Genomic DNA, 14,944 nt, shown 5'->3' on the forward strand with positions numbered 1-14,944 from the left:
CACTCCTCCCCTGCATTCCTTTATACTGGCTATCCCCTCTTTATGCTCTTAGGTCCTTGACCCAAAATGTCGACTACCTCTTTGCCTCCTTTGATGCTGCCTGACCCACTACGAGTTCCTCCAGCATTTTATTTTTTTGCTCCAGACTACAGCACCTGCAGCCTCTTGTGTCTTCATTGATAATCTTGTTGTAACAGCATTTTGAAAGTAACTTCATCATAGAAGAAGATTCTGCTTTCAAATTAAGGGTAATCAGGAATTGGTAAGAAATACTGGCATCAGTATGATGTCCCAAATTCCCAGAAAATAGGAAGTGGGGTGTGAGGTGAATAGGAAAGGTTAGGGTAGAGGCAGGTGGAGGGAAGGATGATTGAAGGGTTGTCAAAGGATCAGGATCTTGAGAGTTGAGCTGAGGTATTGGGGGAGTGGGTGATCACACACAGCTGAGGAACTGGGGCTTTACAGTCATAATCACATGAGGGGAATCAGGGTATCAAGGTGGAGATGTAGTTGTGGTAGGAGTTGATGTATGTGACTGGCTGAATGAAAAGCTGCAGTGAGAGAGACCAGTTTTTCTTAGAGGGCACCTATCTGAATTCCCCCCACCGAACTCCATGTGCTGGGACTGACTCAGATAGGTACCTATTGTTGTGACCTTGCACCTTATTGCACTGCACTTTCTCCGTAGCTGTGACACTTTACTCTATACTGTTATTGTTATTACCTGTACTACACCAATGCACTCTGTACTAACTCAATGTAACTGCACTGTGTAATGAATTGATCTGTACAATTGGTACGCAAGACAGGTTTTTCACTGTACCTCGGTACAAGTGACACCAATAAACCAAAACCAAAACCAAACCAAAACCTTTCGAACTTTACCATTGTGAAGACTTGCTGTTGTCTGAAGTAACAATACTGTTCTAGTACTTCCATAATTATACCTGTCTTGCTTCTTTCGTGACTATGCCTATCCTGGTTCTTCTGTTACTATACCTGTCCAAGTACTTTTGTGTGTTAGTGAATCATCTGCATGGTGTATCCAGTAGCAAATCTAGAACTTTGAGATCTAAGCAGAAGTCCAGATCATACTTAATGGTCAAGCTTCCAAAGAAATTGTATTAGATTGTGCACAGAGATGTGGCACATGATACAATTTCGAGACATATTTCTTCTGCCAATTACTAATAGAGATGATCTGCAGTAAGATTTTGTATGTTCAGGAATGATATCAATTGAGCAGAAAGATACAGTTGACACTCCCAGGATACCTGAAGATGCAAAGTCCCCATCAATCACTTCATCTTTGTTATTAAATATTCCAATTGCTGACATTGTGATTAGTTGAAAGCTCTTTAACTGATGCACATAGGAATATATCACTGTTTAGTTTGCTTCTGTGCATTAGCCTGTACCTCAGGTTATTTCAAATGACAGGCTACAATTATCAAACTGTTTTGTGGCTTATCTCTCTTCACACCTTTTCCCCTTTCTTCAAAATAATTGGAAAGGCAGTCATTGTTTAAGCTTTTCAGAACTAGGCATTCATTATAAAAAAAAGGCTGGAAATCTCTTTTAACCTTAATCTAGTTAAACATTGTCACTCGAATTTTAGATGCAGTGGCTGACAAATGATACTTGTCCTTCATTAAGCTGCCTGCCACCCACAGACTGTCAGTGGGTTTTTATGTGCCAAGGTATGGTATTAGGAGAGCCATTTCAATGCAACACTATCTCTGGGGGATCTACAGATGTGTGTATGGGGTAAGCAACAGTCTACTTCCTCAATCAAATCAAATCAAATAATTTTTACTGAGATAAATCAGTGGATAAATTCAACAGCTTCTGAAGGGGAGCATAATGCTTGATTAACCCACACATGATCAGAGTAATGCAGGATGCATGCTGACTTTCAATGCACGACCAATGATAGATTGGCCTATTCCTAGATCTATGACCATGTGTTGAGAGATGTACTGAAGTTTGGTGAAGCTGCTGCTGGAGCCCATGCAAGAAAGCTCACACTATTTGTACTGGAAAGGACTCTGTGTAAATGTAAAGGAGATAATTCATGTCATGCTGTTGTAAAGTGAAGCTTGTACTTAAGTGGAGTGAGGAACCCTTGGGCACCATGCAAGTGTACATGACAAATATAACCTGCAGTGCACTACGATGCAGGGTGTGGTGGAAGAGATGGTAACAAGAAGAAATGTCATGTGTCTGCAAGAACGAGAAAGCCCTCTGGATGCAGCATGAAAAGGCAGATGGACCAAATAGCTGTGGAAGCCAATATCAACAGTCATACTCTAAAGTTGAGAAAAGTCAATCATGTCACAAAAGCAGTCTAAATCAAACTGGCATGCACAAAGATGTTACGCGTGCATTTAACGGTTCCCTTGCAGCATAGGTAAGATGGTTCTCCATGGAGAGACTGTTGTTCTTTCAGGTTGCTGGTCTCCAGCAAGAAAGAATGAAAGGGAGGCAGCTCTCTTTGAGTGGAGAATCTCAGGGACCTTCCAATGCAAAAACAAGTGCATATTGCCAGGGTCACCCTGACAACCACTTGTCTTGGTCTGAGATTGGAGGCTACAGCAGGTGGCAGATCTTAGTGAGGAGTGAACTGCAAAACATTACATTCTACTGAGTTTCCAGGAAAGTCAGAAAAAGAATTCTTAATTTAAACAAAATCCAACAGTAAATAACAACAGAAGGATTGGGACTACACACAAGTAAATTAAATTGTTCAGTGTCAGAGAACTTCTTTAGTTGCAATTAATACCCATCATTATTCAGATTCATCCTTTTCCCAAATGTGGCTTTCCCATAGGTTAGTACTACACCTTCACTGTATCTTTCATGTCAAATCCTTTGGCAAGTCACTGCTATAGCAAAGGATGAACACCATAAAGCAAAAAGGACAATGACTCCTTGATTTTTGCATTAAATTCCACATGTGCAGTTACTGGAAGTTGCTGCCTCATTTACTCTGCAATAATGATGTGCTGATAGCATCAAAGTTATTCCTCCCCCAAAATCTCAGCCATTGTCTGTGCAATAAAATGGTTGCAAGGAGGCTGAAAAGTGCTCATTTATATGGCAGCAGCATTCTATAACACTTGGCTTCCAATATGTCTGAGTACAAAATAGATCTATGAACAAGTAACCAATAGTTTAACAGACTTTTTAAAGAAAAAAAATTACACTTCTCATATATTTCATTTGTAAGTCTCTTAAGACTGCCTTAAAACCTGGCCCATATACATTTAGAAGTAATTTGCATTTCTCAGCCATGAAGCAGAATATTCTGCAGTGGCTTTGAAAATTACATGGTGTGATTTTAACATGCTATTTAATGCCTCTGTTAAAATGGCATATAAAGGAATTCATACAAATAAGCCATGTGTTTGCATATGAATATCACAAGTGATGACTTCAGTCTTTATGTTTCAAAACATTGATCTTTCCCTTCAAATGCGCATTTCTTTTTTGTGATCTGCTGCAGGGACCAGTTAAAGAACAAAATATAAAATAGAAAGAAAACACAGAACTATTAATTTAGATCCCTAAATAACAATAATTTTCATTCATTTGGTTTAGTCTTGGAAATAATGCACATCTTTTGTTGGATTCTGGTGTGTATCAAAGGCAATATCATTTTGTATCTAGTCTTGTAATTTTTGTTGCTTTGTAGTATAATCATTACATTCAAAGCAAACTTTTCGCACAGTCTTTCAGTTTATGTACTGAATCTCTCTCACAATCCTCTTAATACATCCACAGAAGCTTGGTCTACTTTCACCTTTGTTCGTGCTTTCTCATCAAAGCCCAAAACCATCCACAGACTGGCGGTCTGTATGGCTTTGTGCCAAAAGATGAATCAACTTTGGTACTGACAGCTTCTGTTAAGCTGGTCACAAGGCTGGCAATGTTACGAACGGCAAAAGGCTTCTGTCCTTCCGATAAATCTCAAGGTTCTATATAGATATTGATAGGGCATGAAAATATAATTTGTCACACTGTGGCTGAGTGCCTGGTGCAGTGTTGTCCCAAATGTTGCTGCAAATAGCTGACCACAGTGGCAGTCTAGTGCGACTGAATCATTTGAACTGAGGTTAAGCCATACTGTTCAAGGGTGTGCAGAACCTTTGGTGTACTTGCTTAATTAGCAGCTGTATTTTGGATTCCATACGTGGGTAACTGCCTAGTATTGTAACAGATGCTACTTGCAGAGTCCTATAATTCAATCTTTCATTAAAGCATGTTTTTGAACTCTCTGAGGCTGGATTTCTCCCAGTTTGCAGTTGAGTTGTCAAAAAGAAGCCATAGCCTCCATGGCAACAAATCAAGCAACATGGGCAAATGGAGTGTGACCTGGATCCTCTCAACGCCACCCACCACCTTGCCCCCAGTCACCATTCAAGGTCCGTCCATGCTCAGATTTAACCTGTCTGGAAGCAAAGGATCCATCCCCGGTCCTGCACACCCTACAGTGCAGCAGGAGGTCTGAGCAGCACTGAATCTTGGGTTTTGATGTGTGGAAATGCCCTGACAACCACAAAGCTGGGGGCGAGGCAATGCCACCTGTAAAAGCTGTCACTGATTTTAGTGGCTTTGATATGTCTCTGACATCTGAAAGATATTAACATTGAGCAAATAATTTAAACAAATTGAGATAAAACTAAACAATAAAAACAATTAACTAAAAGAAAAGAACAATTATAAATAATTCAAGCAATTAAATTAAACTAAAATAATTTCTAAATAGTTTACCTTTCCCTTTGCCTCTTAATCCTTTGTCCTACATACCCCCATTGAACTCAATCCTGTGCCAGGTCTGACCTGGTGTGGGATCTGAGTTGTAATTCCCCTGCATGATCAAGGACCCCACCCACCACTAGTGTCTATGTGGAGTACAGTGATGGAGCAAACTGACAGATCTTTCCTTCTGAATTGGTCAGTAAGTACTGGGCCTCGTCATTTCACAACACGTGTGGAAATCTGGGATTTATTTCCGTTTCAGCAGCTGAAAACTGACATTCTGGAATGGAAATCACTAGCAAATGTCAATACCATTCAGCCTTCTATCTTTCAGACCAACAATGAGGATTTTCTTACTTTCTACATCCCAAGAAAATAATATTAATTATATAAATTGTGTGAACACCACAGTCTCATGGAATGCTTACTCTTTCATATACTGAAGTCAAGGAATTTATGACAATAAGGAATAGATTGACAAGAGTCCCTTAATAAAAACAGGAAGTGCTGGGAATACTCAACAGATCAGGCAGCATCAACAGAGAAAGAAAAACAAAATTAACGTTTCAGTTTGATGATTCTCTCTCCACAGATGCTACCTGTGTACTTCCAGCATTTTCTGTTTTTATTTCAGATTTCCAATTTCTGCAATTTCTTGCCTTTTGATTATTGTTGAGAGTTCCTTGTTCAACCCCTGAGCTCTCTGTACTTATCTAGATACTTGGCAATTGAAAACAAGCACTATAGAAGTGCAGGAGACATTACTTGCTTATGCGAGTGTCATTAGATGCTGAAGAAGAGGCAACTATTCTGTGTAAAAGTCTCAAAGTATAGCAAGACATAAAGCAACACTGACAAGCTGCCAAAAGCAACCTAGGCAATTCATTGCATGCTTAGTGTGGTGGCCCTTACTGCTGCTGGTTCTGCCATTTCAAATAATATCTACATGATTCACTGCTTTGAAAGGAGAAATAAATCCTTCTACAAAACATTTTACAGAATTCACTTTGGTTTAAAAAAATACTGTGAAAGCGCTTAACTACTTGTTTCTGGGCGGCACCTCATCTCTACCATCAAACGACTTTTTGCATGCACTTAGAATATGAGAATCCTGATTCTGATCACATCACTCATCACTTTTATGACCCACGTCCTCATTAAAGAATCTTCTTGTGAGCACTCTTCAGGAATACCATCAGTAACATCCTAAGATGAAGCACAGCACTCTGCGACGTGCCATCTAACCAAACATGTTGCAGTATATACAGGCATATTATATTTTCAGATTCCATGATTATATACAAAATGTTCTTTTTTAATAGTAATGAAATAATGTAACTATTAGAGATCTGCAATAAGAAAATTAGAGAAGCAAATAATATAACCATTCTTACAATCATTTGAACTGCTTTGACAGTGACTAAACATGACAATCAATGGATGTTCTGTTCCATGTTCCTCTTTCCAATCAGATATTTCTTTTGAAGCTGTGTTTTACATATAAATACCAAACGATCACCCATGACATTGCAAACAGTGAGTCAAGATCAAACGTATTCAAAAAAGTGGTGTGTGGCTTGAAGCCGGAAACTATTTTGGATGTAGATGCAATTCAATCTTAATTTTCATGCGACATATTGGGCCAGATCTTGCTGACTAAATGGTCCCCCAAACTGCTCTAGCAGCCTTTGATTGGCAATAAAGCTGGAGGTGGAGTTTTGCCAATTTTAAAAGATGTGACTTTAATTGTTTTCAAAATATCTCTGGCATTCAGTGGCAGGTAAAGACAATTAACATTTAAATAATTAAAAATATTAAAATTGTTAAAAGTTAATAAACAATTATCTGAAAACATGGTACCAACCAGAAAGAGTAGCAATAGCCAGCTAAATCTGGCCCATTATCTTTTCTTTATATTTATAAGTATTTAGATACAATAAATAAAATGAAATATTTAAAAAAGAAATTTAACTATTTTGCTTCCTAAATCTCTGCCCTATAACCTCCATTAAAATCTGTGTGCTCTTGCAACCTGTGGCCAGATCTGATCCGGTGCAGAATCTAAGAGGTGATTCTCCCCAAAGTAGTCTGGGGAGTTCCAACAAGGTTGGGCTCCACTGCTGGACTATGTACAGAGTCCACTGCCAAGCAAGCTGACAGATTTTACCTTCTTCCATAAGAAACAAGTGCAGGAGTCGATCATTTAGCCACTCAAACCTATTCCACTCCTGTGTAAAACCATGAATGATCTGATTCTACATTTGAAACCACATGCATGTAAGTATGGGACTCCAGTGGCTCACAATTGACAGTGAGAACAAACATTTAGATCTGGCCCATGATGTTCATACTTTTACCTTTCCATTATAAATTCCTATGCATGCATTTACATTGGCAGTGGTGTGTTGACAGCTTGTTTAGATGTAATTTCATCATCATCCCCTTCAGCAACTCCACTGACAGGAGAGTGTACTGGAAGCTATGATATTTGCATAATCATGATATAAACATAGAGTCTTGCTTTACATTAAAACTCTAATAATCCGGCATGCTCAGGAGGTTGGTGATGCCAGACTGGTCAAATTTCCAGATTATGGGATGTTCCTATTACTACCCAAAAACACATTTAGTTTCCCCTTACTTGATGATGTATGGTATTTTCATAAATTTTCCAATGAAACTGACAAGTCTAAGGGTTGTGCATGAAAGAGTTTCACGGATTACCACAGCCAGGGCTCCAGTGAGTTGAAAGGCAACATGGCAGACATCATTTGATGTGCCAGATGCCAAACCATCAGGATTTCTGATTAGTCAGATAGTAAATCATTGCAGTTTTACTGTATAAGGGCAAATTTTAAAGTATATTTTAGAATTACAGTTACCCCATTCATGCATTTGAAAAGGTGTCTGTTCTGAAAGACCTTACCCACTGTTGAAAGGATTTTCGCCAGGAATCACATGTGTGCTATCCTTGCTGATGAGGAACTTGACTCTGTCGTAGAATGAGCGAAGATTCTGTTGTGAAGATGGAATGCGAGTCTGCTGAATAACATCAAGAGGATCCGGTGATCCGAGGCATAGGGGATTACTGTGACATAAAGGCTGAAGGCAGCAGTCAGGGTCCATGCAATCTATTAAGCTATCTGATATAAAAAGAACAAAGACAACTTTAACAAATTAATTTACAAAAAAAATAGATTCACGAGGATGGTGTAAACTGAAAGCAGACTAACAAAGGACTTGTTCCTGATAATGAATTTTCTTGCAACAAGAGGAAAATTAAATACTGATGGAACTTAATGGGTAGTGAAAATTTATCTCCAAGCCAAACATTTCTGTTCACCATCCACTTTCTGGTGACATCAAGTGCAGGCTGCTGATGGAAATACGAACTCATAAGAGTGTAATTGGAGCTAGGATGAGCACGTTATGGGAAAGTGAAAATTCTCTAAGAATTTCATGCTTTTGCAGAATACAAGGGTTGGAGGAGGGAAAGGCAGGCAGCACAAGGAATAGCACAAGACCCAAAAGTTCACAAATTAGAATTTAAGGAAAAGGAGAAAGAAGTCAACAAAATGTATATGGTGATATGAGCTTTACATATATTTGAAAACAAGAGAAGTCCTACATGGGTTGGGGTGGGTAGAAGGAAGCTGATCTGGAATTAGGGCTTTGTATGGAATTATGTGTACTGTGGGTCAATGCATTACTCATCACCAAGTGGTACTAATAGTATCTTTACTTAGCTTTTCCTCTGTAAGGTTCATTGTGCTTTATTATCCTCAGATTATTTTTTACCATATTTATAGAAAGGGCTGGAACTCCATTGCATGTTTACTGTGAAATTTTGCCTTAGAGACACAGTTGATTTTATGTCCAAAAAAAACAGAGCTTTGTTCAATAATGACAGTTGTTATTATTTGCAAGTGTTTCTCAAGGTCACAAAACTTACTAAATGGACCTGAAGTGAAAATTAATGAAAATGCTGCTATATGTACGAAAGAAAATCTTACCTATTGTATTCCTAAAGTAAGGAGACCCTTTGCTGCATTGTCAATAAAGAACCCAAAACTGCAAGATTTATGAAGAAGGAATGGATTTCATTTCTCAGCTATCTGAGCCTGGTTAAGGTTTGAAGTTCCATTCATTTAAATATTCATGATGGCAAGTATTGTAATCATGAAAATTTAAACACAAAAACTGTTGATTTATTCTCACCAACCCTAAGTATTTTATCTTGTCTTTGATTTTAATTGTACAGCTGCAGGTTTACACAAACAGCTTCTTACCTCCATCATTATCTTTTCCATCTCCACAAGCAGTTTCCATGGAGGTGTCACATCCCGCACCCCTCCAGCCCAGCTGGCACACACAATGCCAACCATTTTGGTCCAGTGTGCATCGACCATTTCCATTACACAAACCTGGGCAACCCTCTGTCAACACACAAATTTCACAACTGATATTTTAATTTTTAAATAACACAGTTAAAGATGAGACATATTAGTGTAGATCTGGACTTTGCATGATTCATCAAAAGAAATGTCAGGGCATTGGCAGTCTAATTTACCTTCCTCCACTTTCCAATGATGTCAGTCGAAGTAGAATTTGGTGCAGATGGTCAAAGGTCAAGATCTACAAACGCTGCTTCCACAATCCAAAGTATCATTTGCTCTCCATAAAATTCATTAGAGTAAAGTTACCTTTATACATGAATGCCAAATGTTTCAGGAGGTTTAATCATTTGTGTCAAGCTACATGTATTTTCCATTCAGCAGTTGAAGGGGAGGCTCTCAAAGAAACATAATGTACCCTTTATGGTAAATCTAATGTTCCCATCGAGGTATCCACCAAATTTAAATTCATGAATATCTCAATGGCTGATTTTTCTTGTGAGTAGCAACATTTTTCAGACATTGACAAAATGCTGTGGGTGCTGAGTGACTTTGAACAACTCCTTGGATTCTCTGATCTTCCAATCACTTGAATATTTTTTACAATTGAATGTATATTTCTATGGTTTAGAGCATAGAACATAGAACAGTACAGCAATGGAACAGACCCTTCGGCCAACGATGTCTGTGCCAACCATGATATCAATTGAACTAACCCCATCTACCTGCTCCTGATCATGTGCTTGTCTAAACACCTGTATTTCAACTAGGTTGCCCCTCAGCCTCTGACACCCCAGAGAAAACAATCCAAGTTTGTCCAACCGTTTATTTTTCCTTCAGAATTGTGTCAATTAACAGTTTTCCACGTTAGATTGCAATAGACATTTGTCTATCCCTTCCCCCAAAATCATTGCGGTGTAGTTTTCCTCACTGTTGATAAACATGTACTTTTATGTTGCTAGGAAGTTTTGAGCTTGACTTGTTTTGCATTAACCATCCCTTCATTGCACCACTCTGAAGTTCTGGAATTCCTCCTCTGAACTTTCCTGCTTCTACCACTCTCACCTTTTTAATGATCCATCCGAAAAAAAATTCAAGGTCAATTTTTCTCCAATTTAATTTCAATAAACTATTTTTTTTACACTGAATCTCTTACAGAAATGTAAGCTGTTGTTAATTTTCTTCTTATGCTCAGGTAGGAGAGTCAAGAAGAGAATATTGACTCTACTGACTATAATCCTACACCAATCTGGGCAACAACCATTTATCCTAACTCTTCGATTCATAACCATCAGCCAAATTTCCATCTGTGCTGCAACAATTTACCTATATTGTTCCTCCTGCTCTGAAAGTGTCGTCTTGGATACAACCTATCCGTCCTTCATCCCCACATTCTAACATATTCCCTCTGCTTTTCTGACTCTTTCTTCCCAAGTCTCTTTGAACCATCCCCTCCTTTCCCCTCAAGTTATCACTCACTGCCAAGATCATTTTTTACAATGAAACATAATAGGAAAGGGTCCAGTATTACTTACGATTATTTGAGCTAATTTATAATATGTTTCACGATCATCATTCGATAACGTACTCTTTCCTCCTCTTCTATAGTCTCAAGTTCATACAAGCGGTTTTCATTTCACCCTATTTTTTTAACCTGGCATTTTTCCTGAACTCACTTTAAGTCTTGGCAAAGGCTGACAAATGAGTCAAATTAATTCTTAAGTGTACACATTCCTCTAAATTGACCGACTAACTTGTTATTTCATATCCCACATTAGGTTGGTTCTCAGCACTAGACCAAAGCTACACAGGTAACTAGAAATAATTTGCCAAAGGAAGCCAATCTGTAGCAGTTATCATAACGCTTTACAGCGCTAGCGACCTGGGTTCAATTCTGGTCACTGTCTGTAAGGAGTTTGTACGTTCTCCCCTGTCTGCATGGGTTTCCTCCGGGTGCTCCGGTTTCCTCCCCCTTTCCAAAGGCGTACGGGTTAGGAAGTTGTGGGCATGCTATGTTGACGCCAGAAGCGTGGCGACACTTGCGGGCAGCCCCAGAACACTCTTTGCAAAAGATGCATTTCGCTGTGTGTTTCGATGTACAGTTAGGCAACAAAATTTAAACTATGATTCCACTACAGGATCAGCCCTGTACTTTCTCCAGAACACTTCAGCATTGCAAGATTTATTTTAGCAAGAAGATATAAGTTCTGTTCTTGTTGCAGAATTAGAATAATTGCATCAAGACTAATGCATGAAAGTCATTTTTTATATTTATAGCAGGTGATGCACATTTTAGATTGCCATTCCTGTGCTGTTGAAATTCTCAGGAAACTGGGTCAAAATTACACGTTTGTGAAAATTGGTATGCTTATTTGAATAAGCAAAGATATTGTTTCTTTCTCATGAACACTATGTTCAATGTATTATTAATGTAGGTTAGAATTTTAAGTTAGGCCTGAGGCAATAGGCTATAATGAATTACAGTTCTGTAGCTGCTGTTAAAAACAAATTAATTGCTTTGCATGTAGAATATGTAAGGGTTGAGTGTTAAGATGCCAGTGGGGAAGGGGTAGGTAACAAAATGCATTTAAAGGTAAGATTGATTTAAATCTTCATCACTTTCAATGGAGGTAATCATAAGGTAATAACTTCACAAAACCATCATGTGAGAGATGGGTACTTTACAAACACCAACAGCATTTTTCAAGTTGTACACAAGTTGTCCAAATTGGATTCATTTATATTTTCGTGTGATGTGCAAAATAAACTGCCATTTGCTCTTTAAGCTAATACAAATGATCTTCAATTTCAGTTTATTAATGTTTTATATTAAGAAAATGTAAATGTTAATGTGAGACATTCAAGCTGATAACAATGACAAACACAATTTCAGCTTGCAAAGTTCAGTGGAATTGAAGAATGGTTCCATCCTGTGTGTTTGAAATAAGTAAGAGGAGATTTAATGAGCTGAGCATTGCTTAAAAAGTAGAGAAACAGTCAAGAGTAAGGGGCATACATCAGTGTATCCATGCAAATAACAGCAGCATCTACTGAATGATTAATTACAGAACAATTAGCTACACATCCATCACTGTAAACAGTGTGTGACAGATCAACATTGTTTGGTAGGGAACCTTCTGTCGACTCAGTTGGAAAATGTGTACCAAACTAGAAAATGTGTACCAAACACCTATTTAGATTTGCATTCTTTGTTGAAAGAACTGATCTGAGCTAGTGTAGCATGTGACAATTGTTCTCTGTTCATAGTGGGGTGCCATAGTGGCACAGCAGTAGGTCAAGGTGCCCAGATTTGATCCTGACCTTGGGTACTGTTCTGTGTGGGGTTTGTATGTTCTCTCCATGACCGTGTGGGTTTTCTGAGAGTGCTTTTGTTTCCACCCATATCCCAAAAAAGTATTGATCAGTAAACTGGCTACGGTAAATTACTCCTTTGTGTAGATTAATGGCAAAAACAATCAAAAGAGGGCATGTGTGAAAGAGTATAATTTGCAGTAGTATAGGAAAGTAAGGAGAAGGATATAGGGAGTAATGGGATTGCTCTTCTGGGAGCTGGCATGGACCCAATGGGCTGAATGGCCTTGTTGCATATTGTTATAATGTAAGATGAAACCACAGGCAGTTTTCCGATGGGAGTGATGAAGGTAGGGCAATAGTAAAACATTCATCAAGGTCTCTCATGGCAGGCTGATCCAGAAGGTTAAGGTAAATGGAACCCATGGAGACTTGGTAGATCGGAATCAAAATTGGCTTGGCCATAGAAGACTGAGGGAACTGCTGGAGGGGTGTTATTCTGACTGGAGGTCTGTGACCAGTGGTGTTCCACAAGGATAAGTGCTGGAACCTCTGTTGTTTGTAATATACTGTATATAAATGATTTTGATGAAAATATAGATGGGCTAATTAGTAAGTTTTCAGTTGACACAAAAATTGGTGGGCTTGTGGATAGTGAGGAAGGTTGTCAAAGAGCACAGCAAAATATACAGTAGTTCAGCTGGAAATATGGGTAGAGGAATGGCAGATGGAGTTTAATCCAGACAAGTGTGAGGTCTTACACTTTGGGAGTTCAACTGTAAGAGGAAAGTATACAATAAATGACAGGGCCCTTTGGACCACTGATGTACAGAGGGATCTTGGGGTGCAAGTCCATAGCTCACTGAAAGTGGCAACACAAGAAGATTGGGTGGCAAAGAAGGTGCATAGTATATTTCCCTTTTTTGAATATAAAAATGGACAAGTCATGTTTCAGCGGCATAAAACTTTGGTTGGACCACATTTGGGGTATTGTCTGAAATTCTGGTTGCTGCATTACAGGAACGATGTGAGGGCTTTGGAGAGGGTGCAGAAGAGGTGCACCAGAATGTTGCCTGGATTAGAGAGTACTAGCCATAAGGAGAGGCTGGACAAATTTGGACTGTTTTCTGTGGAATGTCAGAGGCTGAGGGTAACCAGAGAGAGGTACATAAAATTATGAGAGGCATAGATAGGAAAGATGATCAGAACCTTTTTCCTAGGGTGGAAATGTCAGATACTAAAAGGCATAGTTTTAAGGTGAGAGGGGGGTAAGTTTAAAGGAGATTTTCAAGGCAAATTTTTTTACACAGAGAATGGTAGATGCCCAGAATGTGCTGCCAAGAGAGATGCTAGAAGCAGACATAATAGCAATATTTAAGAGGCATTTAGACAGGCACATTAACAGGCAGGGAATGGAGGGGATGGACCATGTGCAGGTAGATGAGATTTCTTTAAATTGCCATCATGGTTGGCACAGACACCACGGGCTGAAGAGCCTGTCCCTGTGCTGTACTGTCCTTTGTTCTATGTAAGCTACCAATTGGCTGGTCCAGGGCAGAAAAGTGGCAAAAAGGTTTCAGTCTGGAGAACTGTGATGTATATCAACTGTGGAGGGTAAGTGAGGTAAGGAAATACACAATAAATTGCAGGATATTTCAGAAGTGTAAAGGAGAGTGCATGGATCACTGAAGGCACTAGGCAGCATTGGTAAATCAAGATGACATACAACATACTATTCATTATTGGTTATGGTTTAGAACATTGAACAGGAGGGCATGATAGAACTGTATAAAACATTAGTTGGACCACAGCTGCTGCAGACAGCTCTGACCACCACATTCCAAGAATGATGCGATTGCATTAAAGAGAGTGCCAAAGAACATTTTGGGAATGTTGCCAAGAGTGCAAGAATGTTAGTTTTGATTAGAAATTGGATCGGGTGGAGTTGTTTTCTTTGGAATAGAGGAGGCTGAAGGGAGACTTAACTGGTATTTATTAATTTATGTAAGGCTTGATAGGAAGGATGTATTTATCTTTGCAGGGAGGCCAATATGATGGGACATATATTTTAGAAAATATTTTTACACCCAGACGGTGAAAGGGTTCTGTAGGACCACTGTGTCTGGGTATTATAAACCCCACTGAGAAGACGGTGATCCCACTTCAGAAAAGGACCCTGCTGAGGAAGTGACCATCTATGAAGATGAAGTGATTGGTGAAGAAGGTATCTGAATACTCAGATTACCTTCTCTCATCCCACTTCTCATCTTTCCCCAATCTCTTCTGACTGAGAATTGACAGAGGCTGTAAACGCACACTTTCAACTTTCTGCTGTCCCTTCACCAGAATCCAATGAATGTCTCTTATTGATTTTCATTCCAGTTACCCGGGAACTGGAAGAAGAAGGTGAAGACAGCGAAGGTGAAAAGGCACCACTCCTTTGTCTTGCACCTGCAGAGCTGCCAGCTCAGAGACAG

The 14,944-nt window shown here is 39.1% G+C and overlaps 1 protein-coding gene across 1 annotated transcript in view; it reads right to left on the reverse strand.

Moving 5' to 3' along the window:
- tenm4 (teneurin transmembrane protein 4) overlaps positions 1-14,944 on the reverse strand; it is a 1,444,950-nt gene that overhangs the window by 97,230 nt on the left and 1,332,776 nt on the right. Inside the window, 2 exon segments of the mRNA XM_052026216.1 lie at positions 7,688-7,904; positions 9,051-9,197. Coding sequence (XP_051882176.1) covers positions 7,688-7,904; positions 9,051-9,197 — 364 coding nt within the window.

The sequence above is a fragment of the Pristis pectinata genome, chromosome 11 (genome assembly GCF_009764475.1).
Source record: "Pristis pectinata isolate sPriPec2 chromosome 11, sPriPec2.1.pri, whole genome shotgun sequence".
Lineage (NCBI taxonomy): Eukaryota > Metazoa > Chordata > Chondrichthyes > Rhinopristiformes > Pristidae > Pristis > Pristis pectinata.